The sequence below is a fragment of the Pelodiscus sinensis genome, chromosome 7, assembly GCF_052426305.1.
Source record: "Pelodiscus sinensis isolate ZL-2025 chromosome 7, ASM5242630v1, whole genome shotgun sequence".
In the NCBI taxonomy this organism is placed as follows: domain Eukaryota; kingdom Metazoa; phylum Chordata; order Testudines; family Trionychidae; genus Pelodiscus; species Pelodiscus sinensis.
In genome coordinates, this window is record NC_143058.1 from 4,339,783 (window position 1) to 4,358,699 (window position 18,917).

Genomic DNA, 18,917 nt, shown 5'->3' on the forward strand with positions numbered 1-18,917 from the left:
TGCGATCCTTTCAATCTGCAGCCTACAAGTGAGAACTCGTTTTTCATAGCCATGAATGAATCACTGAGGCTCTGGACCAGATGCATATGAATCTTGTAGGACATTTTCACACTTATGGGCTGCTATTTGCAGTCAATTATGCGACAAAACCTTAATTAGGGAAAGCATTGGCATTGTCAATGTGTTCACAGGGCAGAAGTCTCTTGCTTTGGTGTCAATAATGCTTTTAAGTATTGTCTGGTAATCATCTGCAGCTAAGGACCCTGGCTAAACAGCAGCAGTGAGAGGCAAAGTGTAAGAATGGAGTTTGTTCCTTTCTCCACAGATGGTTACTGGGAGATGTACTGTCACCGTGGAAAATTCATACAACGGACTCCTATTCATTCTTACATAACACACTGTCAATTACACATGCCCAGCCAAATCCTGGGCAGTTTCTACAGGTGGAGCCTCTCTAGTCCAGCACACTATGGTCTGCAACCTCTGGGGGCCAAGTTTCCTACAGTCCCATAAAGTTTGTTTACAGCCACCAGTCCAGGCTCTCAGGCTGTGTCTAGACTGGCCAGCTTTTCCAGAAAAACTTGCCAGCTGTCTACACTGGCCACTTGAATTTCCGCAAGAGCACTGACGATCTCATGTAAGATTGTCAGTGTTCTTGTGGAAATACTGTTCTGCTCCCGTTCAGGCAAAAGTCGCTTTTGCACAAAAGGGCCAGTGTAGACAGCTCAGATTTGTTTTCCGCAAAAAAGCCCCGATCGCGAAAATGGTGATCGGGGCTTTTTTGCGAAAAAGCGCATCTAGATTGGCACGGACGCTTTTCCACAAAAAGTGCCTTTGCGGAAAAGCATCCGTGCCAATCTAGATGCTCTGTTCCGAAAATGCTTTTAATGGAAAACTTTTCCGTTAAAAGCATTTCCGGAAAATCATGCTAGTCTAGATGCAGCCTCAGTGTCTGGGTTGTTCTTTAGCTCCAATTAACCCCTACATGTCTTCTCAGAGCCCAGTAAGCAGTGGCAGTGTGGGTGATGTTGCTAGACGATCTTGACCTCCTGTAGTCTGGCAGATTCGCTCAAGATCCGTAAGTCACCGCCACTGCAGCAGAGTAGCAACAGGGGAGGGTACACCACCGTGCCATCTAACTGTAGTCAGAGCAGAGTTGGGTGGCACAGACGCCCGACAGGCCTTTCTCCACTAAAACCTCCACCACTCCACAGTGGCACTGCAATGGCAGCGAATTACGGGTCCTAAAGGGGACAATATAATAGCAGTCTTAGAGGGATACAAAATGCCCATCAAAGGAGTGGTTGGCACCTAGCCTAGAAGCCCGGGGTGTCCAACAGGCTGGCCGCTAGCCCCATGTGGCTCTTTGGCTGGTTGAGGGTGGCTAGTTGGCTCACAACATGATTTACATTTTCAGAAGAACGTGGCTAGTTCACTATAGCAGTAACCACTGCTTCAGAATGGATTGGATACCCCGGCTATAAGCAAATGTCCCTTATCAGAGCTAAAGCACTTAAAGGTGATGAATTGTTCACCAAAGAGATCCGAGCGGCAACTACTGTAAATAATTTAAATAAATGCTAATGCTTCTACTGGCTCGGGTACTTCTAAGACCTCCAGGCGCAGATGTGAGACAAGACTCCAAATCAAAGCAGCAGCAGGTGCACAGAGCACATAAGAGAACTGTGGAATCAATTTCTCTTCATGCAAAGGGCTGAGTCTGAAGCAGAGGTGGGCAAAAGAGCCTCCACAGGCCAGGGATCTGGTGGGGAGTGTGCGAAGTCTCCTCCCACCCTGCGAGGGGCCAGGCACTTCTAAGTGCCCCAAGTTCCTTGCAGGATGGGGGCAGGGCAGGAGGAGACGTCATGCACTCCCCCACCCCCACGCCAATCAGGCTCTGTGGGTGGGAAAGCAGGAAGTGTCCTGGCCCCCTTTCCTCCTGAGGTACCGCCCTTTTCGGGGTGGCCTGGGACCACTTCAAAAATGTCTGAAGTGGCCCCGTCAAAAATTATTGCCAGTCCCTGGTCTGAAGCCTGTTTCCTGAAGTGTGGTTTCTTCTGTAAATGAGCGAGAGCGCATACAAGCATTTCCGTACGTGTCTCTGGATGGCAGAGATGATTTTGAGCCTCAGTTGGCACGTCAATCAAAACCAAACACAGTGGAGAGAAAATATGGGGGCGGAAGGAAGCTTAACAAGAGGCTATGGCAAATCCATGGTAGTCACGGATTCAAATCTTGGTTGGATCACTTCAGTCCTTCTCCATCCCAAGGTAGACACATCACTTTCTAAGCTTACTGCATGGGGGTCTTCAGGATGTGATTTAATAACTGTGGTGTGCAGTAACTGCAGGTCGATCAGCAATGGACAACCTGGGCTAGTGAGCAGGCCACATGAGTGACCCTCCTCCATCTCAGTGGTATACAAGGTTGTCGTAGCCAAGACAGGCTCCCGGCATAAGATAGTTTTGCTAATTGTGCTTAGAACGTGCAGGTTGAACAGGAGCAGCACTTTGGTTGGAGGCAGAGGGACCAAACGGCTCTCATGGTCAATGCTGTGTGTTATCAGCATGTCCTCCCCCCACGTACGATTACTGTAAGTGCGTGTCGCTTCACTGGTAGGGGAAAAAACCCGACACGGACAAAAACCAGCAGAATGTGGCAACCCTGCGTGTGAGCAGCGATAAGCAAAATGTCTTGTGGGCCACATACAGAGTCCCAACGGGCCGCAGGTGGCCCTCTGCTGCTATAGATGGTCATATAGGCTTACCTGTTAGCCCAGGCCATTCGGAAAACGTGGGGTCAAGGTCCTGATGGTAATGATCCTCTTCACTTGTTGCAGATCTAGAGACCTACTAAGGATGCGAGTTTAACCAGTTCACTGGTTAACCCAGAAGCTGATGCTTATGGGTTTCCTGTTAACGGTTCAACTCTGCTAGGGAGCGCAGGGCCAGGAGCCGGGAATTTTACAGCACCCTTCCCAGGTAACAGAATTTTGATTGGTTACACCGTTACTGGTTTTATACACGTACATCCCCCAGAACTACTCCAGTATCCAAAATCCTCATCTCTGCTCTGTTGTGCCCCAGACTGCTGCTAAGCTGCCCCCTACCATCTCAGCAGTAGCTGCCTGGCGGGGGAATTGGCTCTTGTATATATCAGTAGCAGGTGAAGGTCTTTGGGGTGGCAATATTTTGCCTTAATTTGGCTCTCTCACTGTTCAAGGCAGCCTGTACCCATTTGCTAGTTCCTCCATGTGACACTCCTGCAATGGGAACAGGTGAGCATTATTTGCAAAGCAAACAGGTAGGGAAACTGAGGCCCAGAAGTGACATTCCTTGCCGAAGGCTATTGTGAGTCATTGGTAAAGGCAGGGTTAGGATTCAGGACTTGGGACACTGCGCCCTCCATTCGTTCACCCAGACACGTACCTCCTCCTTCCGCCCTTTTTTGGGGGGGAGGGATGAACAAGTTACAGAAATAAGAGAAAATCTTCTCAAACCCATTCATGTGTTTTATTTTTGGAAACTCAAAATAATACAATGATTCTGTGGAGTTTTTTAAAACATAAATAAAGATCTTTTAAGTGTCTCTTCCTTTCTGGTTATCGTCTGGTAAAAAAATCTTCCAGACGCCGTTTCTTACATGGACTCGTCGAGGAGGGGTCCACTGCCGCACTCCTGGGCTCAGACGCCTGGCAAGCGTCGACCGCCTCCACGAGCAAAGCTTCGTCGAGGTCGTCTCCCTGTTCCGATAAGGTCCTCTGGAAAAGGTCGTAAATGGTCTGCTGCTTCGGATCTTGCTGTGAAACGAGAGCAGAGAGGTTCCGCACACAGGGTCGCAACGAGCAAGCCAAAGCGCTGGCGACGATCATTCGCTCCCAGCTCTGGTTTCCCTCACGGCTCCCCTGACCCATGGAGAATGGAATTCTAGCGTGCGACAGGCCTGGGCGAGACCGGCAGGGACTCACCTGACCTCATCTCGACTGCTGTGCCCTCTGCAACGAAGCCGCATGCCCCTATTTTCTCAGAGGTGCAGGGAAAGGAAGGGGTTGAGCCGCAACATTTAGGGGGAGCTTTTCCCATGGAAATGTCTCTAAGCATTTCCTCATGGAGATTTCCTCACAGTGAAAGCTAAGGGGCGGCTCTCACGGATCCCTGTGAGGAGCGGCAAGAGGCCAGGCATATACACACATGGAGGTCCTGTGCTCCCTGCCGGCTCTGGTCCCTGGCAGCTCCAGCAAGGACTCCATTGGTCAGGGCTGTGCTTGGTCTCCCAGGGAATGCGGGCTCAGCAGATGGTAACAGAGCCTAGAGCTGTATGTACATTATGAGCACAAAGCCTGCTGAGTGACAGTTGGGGGACAACATGGCTGCCCTGACTCCACCCTCTTTCCCGTGTGGTTCCCTCCCACAGGGCGAAATCCCCACAGGGCTAGAGGGGCCTGAGGAAATGGTGAGGCAGAGGCACCAGGGCCACCTTCCGCATCACAAGACTGGGCTCTTTGCATGGAGGGTCCATTCCAGCACACCTCAGGGAGGAAGGTGCCCTGCACTGAAGGCAGAACTGGGGCCAGCTCTCCTCCTCTGTTAACAGCTCACTCGAGCACGTTTGGTCAGTTTAACGCCTCCAGTTAACATCTCAGGGCAGGTCTTCACCTACCAGGAAATCAGTGCTCTGGCAATTGATTCCCCCAGGGATCGATTTAACAGGTCTAGTACAGACCCACTAAATTAACCACCGATGGCTCTCATTGACTCCGGTACTCCACAGGAACTAGTAGTAAAAGGGAAGCCGACAGGAGAGTTTTTGAAGTGGAGACCCCCTGGCACCTCGACCTAAGGAATGTCATTTCCAGCTACGCTGTTCACAGAGTATCTTCGGTCAACAGTGCCCCATCCTGTAAGGCCTGTCCTACTTTCACATCACTTACCTTGTAGAAGTAATTAGTGGCTTCCGCGGTTTCAGAGAAACTGGCTTCAGAAAGACCAGCTTCACCCAGCACTCTTATCTTCTCTTGAATCATGGGCCTAGGGGAAGACGACAAGCACCAAATCTCACCCGCAAGGCAAGTGGGAACCTTTAAGATGTCACAGGCTCCTCTCTTGGTAGCAGAATACAGAATCATTTGTCAGGAGAGGCAAGGGGGGAGGAGAGGGAGGGTGATCTCTTTCATCGCACTCACTGTTACTGGTGAAAGAGACAAGCTTTCGAGCTTCCATTCTTCCTGTCTGGGTACTCAGGCTAAGTCTCTACTGGCACTCTACAGCACTGTAATTTTCTGGCTCAGGGCTGTGACCTCCACCCGCTTCCCCTTTAGCTTCCAGCACCACAAGTTACAGCGCTGTTAAGCACCAGTGTGTACCAGGCAGCTCCCAGCGCTGTTAGCTATTCCCCTTGTGGAGGGGGTTCACACAGAGTGCTGGGCCACACTCAATTTAAGGCATACATTTTTAAGTATGAACAAAACCTCAGTCTCACAGCTAAACACAAGGGGGGGAACAGGTAAATCAACAGGTAAATTCAAGGTGAGGTGGGCAGTTAACACCTCTCCAATCATAAAACAAAGGCGAGATAGTAGGTGACAGACTGTTATATGAGCCAAAAGTCCAATGTTTTTTGATCTGAGGAAGTGGGTCTGGCCCACGAAAGCTCATCATCTAATAAACCATCTTGTTAGTCTTTAAAGTGCTACATTGTCCTGCATTTTGCTTCAGCTACCCCAGACTAACACGGCTACATCTCTACCACTATTCCAATGTCTTTGTGTGCGTTTCAGTGCCAAGCAGAGTTATCAAGTTTCCTTGATACTGAGACTGGGACTTTTCAGTTTAGAAAAGAGAAGACTGAGGGGGGATATGATAGAGGTCTATAAAATCATGAGTAGTGTGGAGAGGGCCGATAAAGAAAAGTTATTTATTGGTTCCCATAATAGAAGAACTAGAGGACACCAAATTAAATTAATGGGTAGCAGGTTTAAAACTAATAAAAGGAAGTTCTTCTTCACACAGCGTGTTGTCAACCTGTGGAACTCCTTGCCAGAGGAGGCGGTGAGGGCTAGGACTATAATAGAGTTTAAAGAGAAGCTGGATAGGTTCATGGAGGTTAGGTCCATAAAAGGCTATTAGCCAGGGGATAAAATGGTGTCCTTGGCCTCTGTTTGTCAGAGGCTGGAGAGGGATGGCAGGAGACAAATTGCTTGATCATTGTCTTCGGTTCACCCTCTCTGGGGTACCTGGTGCTGGCCACTGTCGGTAGACAGGATACTGGGCTAGATGGACCTTTGGTCTGACCCAGTATGGCCGTTCTTATGTTCTTATGTTTGAGGAGAAGGACTGAGAGGTTTGATACCGAGTGATGGTTTTGTGAAGAAAAGCACTTGCCTCTGGGTGCTATGGAAGTTTCGCCTTTTATCATTTTCCTCCTGCAAGTTCATTTGAGTGCCCAGTGAGTGTCTGGTTTCACCCACATAGTTGAGATACACACAATAATGTTCAAAAGCTTCAGAGGGGGAGCTGAGTTAGCTTGTAACTGGAAAAACGTAAAAAACAACGAATCGTCTAGCAGCACCTTAAAGACTAACAAAACACGTAGATGGTATCGTGAGCTTCCTGTCATCTGAAGAAGTGGGTTGTGCCCACGAAAGCTCACGATACCATCTACATGTTTTGTTAGTCTTTAAGGTGCTGCTAGACTACTTGTTATTTTTTTAAGTTTTTACACAATAATGTGAAAGGCATGTGTAGGACCCACACGGTTTGCACGGTTTGTGTTGGGAATGTCAATCGCTGTAGCAGTGGAGATATGGCTGAAGGTTTTGCATTGATGCTAGCAGGATTTGGGGCCACTTTGGGGGGGTAACCCATGGCCTGAGGGTAGCTTGCTTCTGAGGAGGAGCTTGGTGAGGTTGAGGTACTGTCTCAAGGCCAGCAGAGGAAGTTTCAAAAAACTTCTTTTCAAAAAATGTCTTTCCTCCCATCGTGGAGGAGTTGTAATTGTTTAATAATGCCCCATATGGGTGCCACCGTGGGGTGATATGTGGTAAGGGGTGGGCAAGAGGAGGGTTCCCCCCGTATACTGAAGCGGGTATTCTCAGAGCGCTGGGGTGGTCCGTTCCATGACGAGATCTATTTCTCCGGTGGCATATCCTTACTTGTAACAGTCCATTTTAAGTGAGTCAAGGTGTGTCTCTCAGGGTGTGTCTAGACTACAGGGTTTTGTCCACAAAAGTTGGCTTTTGTCCACGAAACTAGACCCGCGTCTACACTACCACCGCGTTCTGTTGACAGTAAGTCAACAGAACGCGGCAGTTTTGTCGACGGCAGTAAACCTCATTTTACGAGGAATAATGCCTTTTTTTTCCCCGAAAGTACTTTCGACAAAAGGCGCTATTCCATGCAAACTGTGCTTTTTCAAAGGAGAGCATCTAGACACTCTTTCAAAAAAGCGGCTTGCTTTGTCAACAATACTGATCGTAGTCTACATGCTCTTTTTCGACAGAGGCTTTGTCGACAGCATCTGTCGACAAAGCCTCTGTCGAAAAAGGCGTGCAATCTAGATGTAGCCTCAGACTCTCTTCTGGGAACATCTGTGGTATAGGAGTGCCTAGCTGTGGATAACAGAGGTCTTGGTGTCCTAGGGGCGGGTACCGGTTCTGTGGGATTCTTGAATACAGCTGTCCGTAGGATTCCATAGCTGAAGCCGATCATGGTGCTTGGGAAATTGATGCTGATGGGGGAGGGTTCTAGCGAGAGTCTGACAGACAGTGTGTGGCGGTTGAGCTTGTGGTGGAAGTATACGAGGAAGTTTTGGCCGTCTTTCCAGCGGATCAAAACATCGTTGGGGCATCTCAGACGTATCCTTGGTTTTGTGGTGTCATTTACCATGGGCCAATGAAAAACTACCATCTTGGAGTATTGACACGCACCAGCCCTTTCATCTTAGGACAGGCACCATGCTAGCAGAGCCAGTCCTAGTAACCCACGTCAATTTCACTAGGCCATTTTCTGTTTGTATGCACACCCCTAGGACGCTGTGTTAAGTTTTGGGCACCTCAGGGCCAGAGATTGTAAATAGAGGAATTCAGAGGGGAAAAAAAAGCAGTAGCCTGGATTAGAGAGGCTAAACGGGAATGACCTGGATGTAAAGGGGAAGAGCTACACATGGGCAGCTGAACTAAGGGGAAAGAGGATGTGATTGCAACTGACAAATATTTGGAGGGTGTTAAGTTCCAAGTGAGAAATTGGCTCCATAGGGTGGAACCAGAGTGACCGTTTCTATTTCCCAGTCCTAGGATTTGCAGCACATGACAGGAAACTAGGAAGAAGCGAACACCAACGCACAACTAATGACCCTTCATTAATAAAATGACCCCCAATCCCCCGGAGTGGGCATGAGAGGGAGGACGAGCGAAAGGATAAGTATGCCCTCCTCTGAAAAGCACGTTTCCTTCCAGTCAAGCATGAGCGATTGCATGGACGGCACTGTACAAATAAAAAGCCAAATTACTGTCATTAGCGTTCCTTGAAATGTGGGCGACATGTCGGTTTCCAGTTCCTTGTGATGCAAGGCTGTAATTATTTGCAATCATGATATTCTGGGAACTGTAGAAGTTCACTTCAGCTCATTTACTCTTGCTGATGAGCTAATGGAAAGATATAATTTCGGACCAAGTACCAGCTGGTGGATCGTTTTCCTCCCTCGATTGCAGATTCCCTTCCCATCACACTGTACTCCCAGAATCCTCGTGAGCCCTTCATCCCACCAACCTGCCTACAAGCCAAAGCGGGATGAACTGTGTTCCCGCCGGGACACTTCAATGCTTCTTTGTGAGCTGATGAGGTGGCTTTGCTGAGGAGCGACATGGGAGACAGCAGATCGGCCTTCCTCTGTGTGCCCAGCAACTCAGGACGCAGGCAGTTGTATGGGCCAGATCTCTGCTGACCACTCTGGGTGCATCTTATTTCAACATACTAATTTGACACTGCAGGGAAGCCTCAAAATGAGTCCGAGGCAGCTCATCTATGTTAGGGAAGCCTATCTCGATTTAGAGGCACTGGGGAGGCATAACTTACAATGGCCCTGGGAAGGGTCTATTTCAAAATAGCATCAGTGGAGTGCCTACAATAGCTATTTTGGAACAGGCGTTATTCCTCATAGAATGAGGTTTACAGATTTTGGAATAAGCCGTTATTTCGAAATAACAGAATGGCTGTGTAGACGCGTGCATTGTTATTTCGAAATCACTCTCATTATCTCGAAACAATGGTGCAGTAGAGATGCACCCTCAGAATGAGCCACCCAACGGCCTTTCCTTGGAGGTTTCCAAGCCAAGCGCTAACGAAGGTGATACACGTCTGTTTTACTGGCTCGTCCCCTTCAGTGACAAGGCCAGACTGTTAATAAGACTTTGCCCTTTAGAAAGCCTCGCTCCAAACCGAGCATGTCACAAGCCTCACTCTCTCAGCACCCTGAGAGCACGTAACTGCCTCCCCCCCCAATGTACCGAGGAGAGTACCAGCATGGAGAAGTCAAAGAGACAGATGAACAGCTGGACAGAGCATATGCCACTCCCTACCATAAGTAGTCATCAGCCGTGCCTTTCGCCACCAGGTAGTGAATGTCAACAGAACTGGTTTGGCCAATTCGATGCGCCCGATCTTCTGCTTGAATCAAAACCTGAGAAAGCAACGAACAGGGTAACACACAAGGATTTACAAAACCGGCCCCAGGAAATAGGGACTTTGTTTCTGACGCTTAACGACCCCTAATTATACCCTATTAGCACCAGGCATGCCCTGCTGAGATCAGGGCCCAGCGCAGGCCCAGCCTGGCCCCTCCCCCTATGAATTTATAACCTAAACAGACAAGTGCCCAATGGACAGGAGGATGGAAGGGCTATTCCCCCCCTTTTCTACAAGAGGAACTGAGGAGACAGAGAGATGAACCAACTTGCCTTCGGACATGCAGGAAATTTGTGACAAAGCAAGAATCTGAGTTGAGATCCCAGGCCAGCACCTGAACCCCAAACATTTACCTGCCTCTAGGGCACTTTCTCTGATGCCCTTTAAACAATCAGCTGCTAAAAGAATTCCCTTCACTCAGTTCCTGCATTATCAGATGAGAGAGAGAGACTCCATGTGTGAGAGTGAGTGTGAGTGTGAGAGAGAGAGACAGACAGACAACTGGCACAAAGTACTGCACACTGCAAAAAATAATCCCAACTACACATACAAAATGATGGGGACTCATTTAGCTCTAAGGACTCACGAGAGAGATCTTGGAGTCCTTGTGGCTAGTTCTCTGAAAACAGCCAGGCAATGTGCAGCAGGAGTCCAAAAAGCAAACAGCAGGGGCTCTTGTGCATTTCAAAGGGGAAGTGCCCGCATGGAGCCTGGGGTTAGCAGGGGACTCGCCAGGTGACTCTGGATTCTGTAGAAATGCCGCACAGAGCACAGGGTCAGCTAGGGAGTCCCCAGCTGACCTCAGGCTCCACGCGCCGCTGCCGCTTTGAAGTACTCCCTCTTTCCCCTCCTTTGCTGCCTCTACCTGATCAAGGCGGGGGGTGGGGAGAGGAGCGACGAGTCGACTCGACTATCCGATAAGGATTTGCTCAGGCAGGGGCGGTGCTGCTTAGGAGCCGGACCTGCGGCATGCACCCTTATGCCCACTGAAATCCAGGGGAGTGAAGTTACTTCCAGGATCAGGTCCCAGGAGTCTAAATCAAGACCTAGTAAAACATGGAAGCCGCATGAACCTGCAAACCTAGAGAGACAGGGCCTGGAATCTGCGGCGTGAGCTCAGACCACCTCTTTACCACGGACTTATTTGCTATTGGCTGCAGACTCTCCCCTCCCCTCCCCCTCCACCCCCGAGTAGATAGGCCTGGAGCAAAATGCCGGGGCCAGTGGCATCCGATGGACAATCAGAGAGGGGGAAGAAGGACACGACTGAAGAAGGGCCCGTTCAAAGCAACCAGCTGCTCGACAGCGGTTCTCATGATCCCGGACAGGAGGGCTGGGCTTCAGAGACAGGAAACAATAATCTGTGTCACCTTGGAGCACTTCCCAGCAAAGGGTAGCATCAATAGCTCCATTTTACAGATGGGGAAACTGAGGTAGTGAGCAGCGACACAACTTCCCCAGGTCTCCTGAGTCCCGACCCAGCGCTCTCTCCGCCGGAGCGCACCACTTCAAGTCACACTGCCACCTTCGGCTCCTTACCCCAGGGTTCCAGAACAGCTCCGCGAACACCACCAAGTCAGCTGAAGAAAGCGTCAGCCCCGTGTTGGCAGCAGTGAGGGACAAGACAGCCACAGAGTGCTTCTCGGAGAACTGGAACTTCTGGCACAGAGACTGGCGCTCGGCAGAAGATGTGGAGCCATCAATGCGAATGTACCCCACGTGCTGGGAGGAGGAGAGAGCGGTGAAGAAAAAAATCGTTAGCGGGTCTTTATTTACCCAAGTTTTAGAGAATTTCCTACCCCTCATCTGGGTTTGTGACTGGGGAAGCGACAAGGCTGCAGAGACTCAGAAGAGATTCCAGTGTTGCCCAGCTGTTCAGCAGAGTGCCCACATTTAGGTTTTGTATTTCTCTTGGTGGTGCACATTTGCACCTGCCTCAGTGCACATGAAAAATTATTCCCCACATGGATGGAAAAAAATCTGCACATGGACGGAAAAAGATTAGAGGGAACATTGCTCACAGCCCACCTCATGAACTTGGAGACTCTGATAAATCAGATGAGACTGGCATGGAAAGTTGACCTCTGCTCAACACAGAAACAGGAGAAAGACCACTATGCAGCACTACGCAAGCGAAAAAAATCACAGCTACACAGGCCCAAGAAACTAAAGAAATGCAGGTATAGCTGGGGTTGCCTTTGCCTTCACGCCACCTTCTCCTAAGAGGCGTGAAATGCGGCAGTGTCGCCATTCGGTACTAAAACAGCGCCGTACACACATCACTCCAGTGGTGGTAAACAGCAAGAAACATCTGCAGCAATAGATCTCATGTACACAGAATGTGCATCACTCAGACTGTCTCATTTTGGAGGCTCAGGTATCATGGTCAGGGGGCACCTTGGAGCGATATCTGTGTCACCAACTTCCACACAGTAGGAGACTTGCCAGAACTCTCAGGAGCTTTGCTGTTGGAAGAATAAAAAAAATTAACAGGAACCTGATTTAAGAACTTACTGTTTTCTCCAGCTCTTTGCTTATTGCATTTAGTACTGTCTTGTGATGAGCAAACACCAGGAATTTGTGTCTCCCACTTTCCAGTAAATCCAGGATATATTCTCTGAATTAAAAACAAATAATCCAAGTTATATTATTGAAGTCTCTATTGTCCCATTTACACATCACTTTCAAATCCTAAGAAATATTGTTCATCTGAGGCAGAAATCAGGAAACCAGTCAGCAGAAAATAGCACTTCAATAGTATGTATTGATTCATTACTTTGATACCCACATATAAAAAAAACAACCTAGGGACACATCACCCATTATTTTTCTGGACAGCTGGTCACTGAATGACAAATGTATCTATTTTTATTCGTATGTCACTGAGTCATCCTTGATAACACAGAGTGGCCCAACTTAAAGTAATTTCCATTTATCCATCACATGCATCCATTTGTATTACTAACTCGACACATCTTGTGCAATACATTATGTTATCCAGAAGGCAATTACCCAAAATGCATTTATTTCATGCTGTTGTCTCTCTACACAAAGGAAACTTCTATGAAGAACAAATGCATCAGGACGTCTTGAAGCGAAAGACTAAACTCAGTTGACAATGACGTTGGCTGCAGTGAAAGTTTTTTTAAATTTCTCTTTAAAAGGAGCAAACCAATTCAATCATCAATGTCAAGTAAAGAATAGCCCAAACCAGAAGACTAGGTCCTAACCCCAAATCCATATTCTTGAAATACAGAACTAGGCATCTCAATTTGGGCCTCTCTGCCATTATAATCAAACAACTGGGCAGGTATAGAGATCCTGGAAGAAGAGAACGTTGTGCGTTGTAAATCTTTTTTTTTTTTTGTTGGCTGGCTTGAAGCTGCACTTGATTTTGCAGCCATCTTCTCTCAAAGGCACAGTTTTTCTCTTCTCACTAGTCAAATACAATTTGCTGGGTCACTAGGAGGCACTGGATTAGCCTCCAAGGATAGGACAAACAGCAGCATGCTTAAATTGCAGCCAAGGCGGTTCAGGTTGGACATTCGACAAAACGTCTTGCCAGGGAGGTTAAGCACTGGAATAAATTGCCTAGGGAGGATGTGGACTGTGTCATCATAATAGGAATCTCCAAACACCTGTCAGGGATGGTCTAGATCAGGGGTACTCAACTGGTGGCCCAATTAGCACACGACTGCATCCCAGCTGTGCGCTAAAATCATTCAAAATTTGCCACTCCAGTCTGGTGGGTCTATTGAGGGGGAGATGGCGTCTTGCTGCCTACACCAGCACACCAGCCAGAATGGGGCTGGTGAGCAGCTGCAGAGGGCAGGAGAGTGTGTCTGTGGGTAGGTTTGTCTGGACAGTGAGGGGGTAAGGGGCACTGGGAACTAGGAGTTTTGCCCGGCTGCTGCAACATCCGCAGGTTTTACGTGGGGCTCCTCTCTGTCTCAGCTTCTGGTTTCTGGCCCCCCGGGTCTGAGTTCTAGCTGCTGTCTGGTCCTGGAGTCCAGCTGCTGCCCGGCCCTGCTCTGGGGGTGACTGCGCTGGGCATAGAGGACTGGGGGTGTTTATTTGGGGGGGTGTCATGGTTCTCAACCTGCGACCTCCCATAAATTCTGGGCCAGCACGCAGCCCACGATGATAAACAGGTGGAGAGTCACTGGTCTAGATAATATTTACTCCTCCCTCGAGTGGAGGGAACGGGCCTGAAAGGCCTCGAGGTCCCTTCCAGTCCTCTGAGTCTCTGACCACCCCCCAACTTACATCACGGCACGGATTTTGGCTTCTGCGGTTCTGTTATAGAAGAGGAATAGCGCTTCCTTCTCCTGTTGCTTCTGCAGAGAGGGGAAAAACCGAACGTTAGTTTCAAATCTGCCTTCCCTCCACGGTGTCAGCCACTCCTGCGTGCCTGATGCCGCCGTCAGGCGCTGTGCTGGGGAAAAGCGGACAACCGCTACACCGTGGTATTTACAAAACAGAGTTCATTCATGGAGAGGAAAACGTGGCACTTACCTCTGTGAGGCGTGTACACGTACGCACACACCCCGGAGCACTTCCATGCACTACCAAAATTCTGCTCCTGCTGCCTACCTGCACCTGTACTATTCTGACTGGGGACCACCCAAGAGCTGGGAGAAGTAGATTTGCCCCCCAGCTGCTCAAAATTAAAATTCATAAACCAGAAGGAGTATGCTCTCAAGCGAACCATGTTTTATTTCCCCCACAGATGCAGTGCTGGCTCTATCTGCGCTACAAACAGCCATATTTAAGCACCGGGGTGGCCAAATCGTGCCATAATTTGCTTTTTTCTTACTGTGCAGACAGAAAAATGCATCATAACCAATGTTAGCACAGATGGGTCCAGTGATAAAAGCCTTTCCGAAACCTTGATCAGCTACAGACTTCGAACAAGTCACTGCAGGTATGTTTCCAGGTGTAAGTTTGAGTCCTTTTCAGCGAGCGCTAGCTTTGCCACTGTGGCCTGTGCCCATGCAGTGGTACAGACTAGCCGCCACAGTACAATCCCGACCAAAGTCCTAGGTATGTACTCATGACGCTGCTATTGTCAGTGCATGAGGCTGATCAGACCTAATGTGGGTAAATTACACCTCCAGCTCCCGGATAGATAGAACTCAACTCTCTCTAGACCTCAAGAGTCCCATCTGTAAAATGGGAAAAACAGCAGAGGCATTGCCAGGGTAAACAGCAGTTTGCCAGTTTGTAAGTGCCATAGAAAAGTCTCTAACCGGGTTATAATAGGCATTTTCTGTTCTCTGTTCGTTCGCTTTCGCTCTCTCTCTCGCTCTCTCTCTCTCACACACAAACACACACACACACACAAAACAGTTGGCTACAACTGTGATTCACAGCCCTGTTGGTTACATTTGTCAGGTAAGTGGGGCTAATGAGGTAAGGCAGGAGAGTAAATCCAGAGGAGCGAAAGACAATAAATAGAGTGAAGAAGAGATAAAAGGCACCCAGCTAGGGAGAGTGACGTGGGAAATGAAAGTGATCTAGAGCATGACAAGAAGATGAAAGAGCAGAAACTGAAGAAAGAGGCAGCTGACCTGTTAGGATTATTGATGTGCATTCTTGGATACCCACAAGAGCCATTTAAAACAGTTCCCCTTGATTACGTCTGCTGTACATTTCGATGCTGATGTTGGGATCTAGGAGCTGCTCTCCACTGATTTGAAGTGAGCTAAGAATGCTCACTCATCTCGAAAAGACAGAGGCACCTGAACTATCAACAGCCCAGGACACTAGCAGTTTTGGACTCACATTTGTGTATCCTTTGGCCATGTCATTTGCAGCAGCGGCTAGCTCAGCCTTAGTCTTTGAATTAATGCCGTCCGGAGACACCACAACCATTTTGCGCTGCTTTGCTGGAAGCTGAGAGAGCACGTCAGATTTCAGGCGGCGGATCATGACCGACTCTTCCAGTAAAAGCTTCAGTTCTCCTAGGTTGGAAGACCCGGAGTAGACCCAGCCCCATGGCATCTGAGGAAAAGGAAAGCACAATCAGCAGTTACAAACCCCATCAGAGCCTTTAAGCCAGTGTTTTTTAAATGAGGCAGTTGGAGGTGTGCCACGGAGAACAGAGTTCAAAATGGCCACCCTTAAAGGGGCAGGCGATTTTTTTTTTTTTTTGCTCAATAACCCATCACCCCCCCCCCACCCAATCCTTGGTGTTCTTCATTAAAAAAAAATATTGTTTAGTGTTCCTCGGTCTTAAAAAGTTTAAGAAACATTCTCAGCCAGGGGGATGGCTAGGGAGCAAACTGCCAGAGGAGAGCAGGTGGATCCGGAGCAGGCCTGTCTTTAGGGAAATGCTGCACAGCCTTCCTCCTTCAAAAAAGCCTTTACACGATAAGACTGATCCCTGAGAGGCCCTTTCACCCGCCAGTCCTTCTCACAAAAGCCCTACTCCAAGCAGCTGTGTGCCCCTGAAAATAGCTGAGACTCCATGAGGTCCATAAGGAGATATTGCTGCTGCGATTGATTTTACGTGGAAGGTGAGCAGCTACTCACGAAAGGGCAACGGCTTCATGGGGCAGGCAGCCAGAAGAGGCCATGAGTTTGGGCAGGAGCTGGAAGGCATCCTGGCTCGAGTGTGTGAGGGGACATGGGTGGAAGGAAACATTCTCCTGTGCTGGAGGCAGGTGTGCGAGAGCCCAGGTGCGGGACTGTATTGGTCAGTGCTAGGCTGGGACGGGAGGCGACCACTGAGGGGGTCGCAAGGGCAGGTCAAGGAGCAGTACCTCACCAGGCCAGAAATCCCGACTGAGCAGCCCGCAGAGGTGCAATGTATTTCACCAGGCTAGTGCATTTCCACACTGCGTGCATCACTGGTGGGACGAGAGGCCTCAGGTTGGGAGGCAGAAGCAGAAGGAGGGGAGAGGCCAGGGGGAGGGGCACCTCTAGAGGTGGAGAAGGGACTGTGCTATTGTTGCTTCCGTCCCTGCTCCCCTTTCAGCCCGTTCGTCTGTGGCCGTTCTAAAAATGGTTACCAAACCCCTCAGCGCCAGGGGCCAATGCCCGACCAAAGAGGGATCCATGCAGGCTTGCTACCTGCCGGCATCTGTGTCCGGGGTGGGGCTGGAGGACGACGCCCGCAGTGGTTAAGTGACTTTGCACACCTACCGAATGTTGAGTCAGTACCTCTCCCCACCGTGCCTGTCTCCTGATCAGCACCCCCCCGATGGGCAATGCACATCCCCGGCTTCTGCCCCTGCCTCGTCCGGCTCCGAGGCCCCCAGGTAGCTTGCAGGAAGTGGGTACAATGACATTTGGCCCCATCTCCGCATAACTCGGCTGGTTCTCCAGGCACCTCGCTTTCCTGGCATCAATTCTGCCACGGCGGCTTGCCACGGGCTCCCTCTGTTCCCTTCTCCCAGAAGCAGCTACCGTTCTGCCTAGCGGGCCCTCCCAGACCTGGTGTACAGCAAGGCAGGGACTAGCCGGACTCCTCACCTCAGGCTCATCCCTGCTGTGACCTTAGTCCTTTCTCCAATCGTTATCAGCATCCTCTGCCATACACAACGTAAATTTAGGTTGCAGGCTCCCCAGACGTCTCTCTGCCTGTACGCCCACTGCAGTGTACTAAAAACACCACTACCACCACCAATGCAAAACGAGATTACCTGCCTCTTGGAGAGGAGGGGAAGGTGAAAGAGCAAATGTGTATGAAGAGCTAATGTGTATGAAGCAATCTCGGTACAATCAGCAGGATTTCTTCCCAGGCTGGCGCCTGGCATGTTTGGAAACGTGATTTTGAAGACTGCTTTGGAGGGGGCTTTCCTGAATGTCACGTCCTATCGCTCTCTTCTCTGCTTCCTCAGAGAACAACTACACGGACAACCAACACCGTTACAATGGATCTCGTCTCTCAGCACCATTTCCTCTCTGCAGGCTACATAAGCAACGGGGGTTTTAACTTCCTACCGGGATCAGCCTTTGTGACCTTCTTTGCATCAGGTGGATCGCAACGTTTAACTCGACATTACGTGGTATCCAAAATGAAACGGAACGCGGCAAATGGAATTTCAGCCGAGAGGTGCTTTGTCTCATCTGAATGCCCATGCAATTCTGCTCTGGGTAGGGCTGATTACAAGGCCAGTGAGCAGAGACGCCTGCAGAAATTTCGCAAATGGAACCATCGTCTGGTTGTTACGGATTGACTTTCCATTTGAAACGTACTGAAAACCGACTGTGCAAAATGAGGACTGCGATTGGTGCCGATTCTCACACCCGTTGGTGTTTGCTAGAGAGGGGGCAAGGAGCTAGCTCAATGTCTAAGTCCCTATCTACAAAGGCGCTCAATGGCCCAGGGCCAGCGGTTCTCCAAGAGCCTGAAGTTTTGGAATAGGGATGTGATTTTTTGGCCCAGGGGAGCTTCCTATCATAAGGGCAAAGTATGTCTGCAGGGGACAGAGGTTCTTGAATGGCCACTCCACAATTGAGCAGCACATTTCTATTACTATTATTTGTTACTGTAGCACCCAGGCGCCCCCGTCGTGGATTCTGTTGTGCTAGGTGCTGTACAAACAGAACTAAAAAGCAGTCCTGGTCCCAAAAAGCTTCCAGTCTCAGAAACTAAGGACCACCACAACCCCTCACACCTTCTGCTCCAAGCATGTTCATTCTAAAAACCCCCAAAAAGCAAACCACCCTTTCTCCCCAAAACCAACACCCCACCAAAATAAACCCTCCCCACACAATTCTCCCCACAAGTTGGGGGTGGAGAGAGAGGGCAGGGATTCAACAAACCACACGTGAGAGATGTAATTCATGCTGCTTAATGCCGGACGGGAAGACACACAGACACTACATGTGATAGAAGAGCGCGGTAAGATTTGGGGTGGGTCAAGACACTGACGTGCCGTGTGACATCGGAAGGTGGAGAGCATGGCTTAGGGTAGAGGATCACGGATAATAAAGAAAAGGATGCTGCTGTAACCACGACACTACCACTAGTGCCCGGCGCCTGCTCTGTCGACCGTTAGCCAAGGAGGGTGCCATTGTTACATGATTGGTTTCCATGGTTACAGGCGTGTGTTACTGGAGTCACACCCTCGCAAATGTGGCCTTCGGGCTCTGTAACATCATCGCTATTCCAGATCAGTACGTGAATCTTAATAACTAACCCTAGCAATGAGTTCTGATGGGTCATTTCGAGAAAGTTAAAAATTGAAACGATCATTGTAAAAAGTAGCATTACCTGACGACCTGAGC

General features: G+C 49.4%; 1 protein-coding gene across 3 annotated transcripts in view; it reads right to left on the bottom strand.

Annotated features, from left to right (window-relative positions):
• Window positions 1–3,498: 3,498 nt before the first annotated feature.
• Window positions 3,499–18,917, bottom strand: part of SMARCAL1 (SNF2 related chromatin remodeling annealing helicase 1) — a 63,108-nt gene continuing 47,689 nt past the window's right edge. For all 3 annotated transcript variants that reach the window (XM_075933022.2, XM_075933020.2, XM_075933021.2), the window contains 7 exons: window positions 15,465–15,683; window positions 13,947–14,017; window positions 12,195–12,297; window positions 11,220–11,402; window positions 9,575–9,675; window positions 4,931–5,027; window positions 3,499–3,799 (listed from right to left, as the gene is read on the bottom strand). In XM_075933022.2, the coding sequence (XP_075789137.2) occupies window positions 3,602–3,799; window positions 4,931–5,027; window positions 9,575–9,675; window positions 11,220–11,402; window positions 12,195–12,297; window positions 13,947–14,017; window positions 15,465–15,683 (972 nt within the window). In that variant the 3' untranslated portion in view covers window positions 3,499–3,601. The remainder of the gene's footprint in view (window positions 3,800–4,930; window positions 5,028–9,574; window positions 9,676–11,219; window positions 11,403–12,194; window positions 12,298–13,946; window positions 14,018–15,464; window positions 15,684–18,917) is intronic.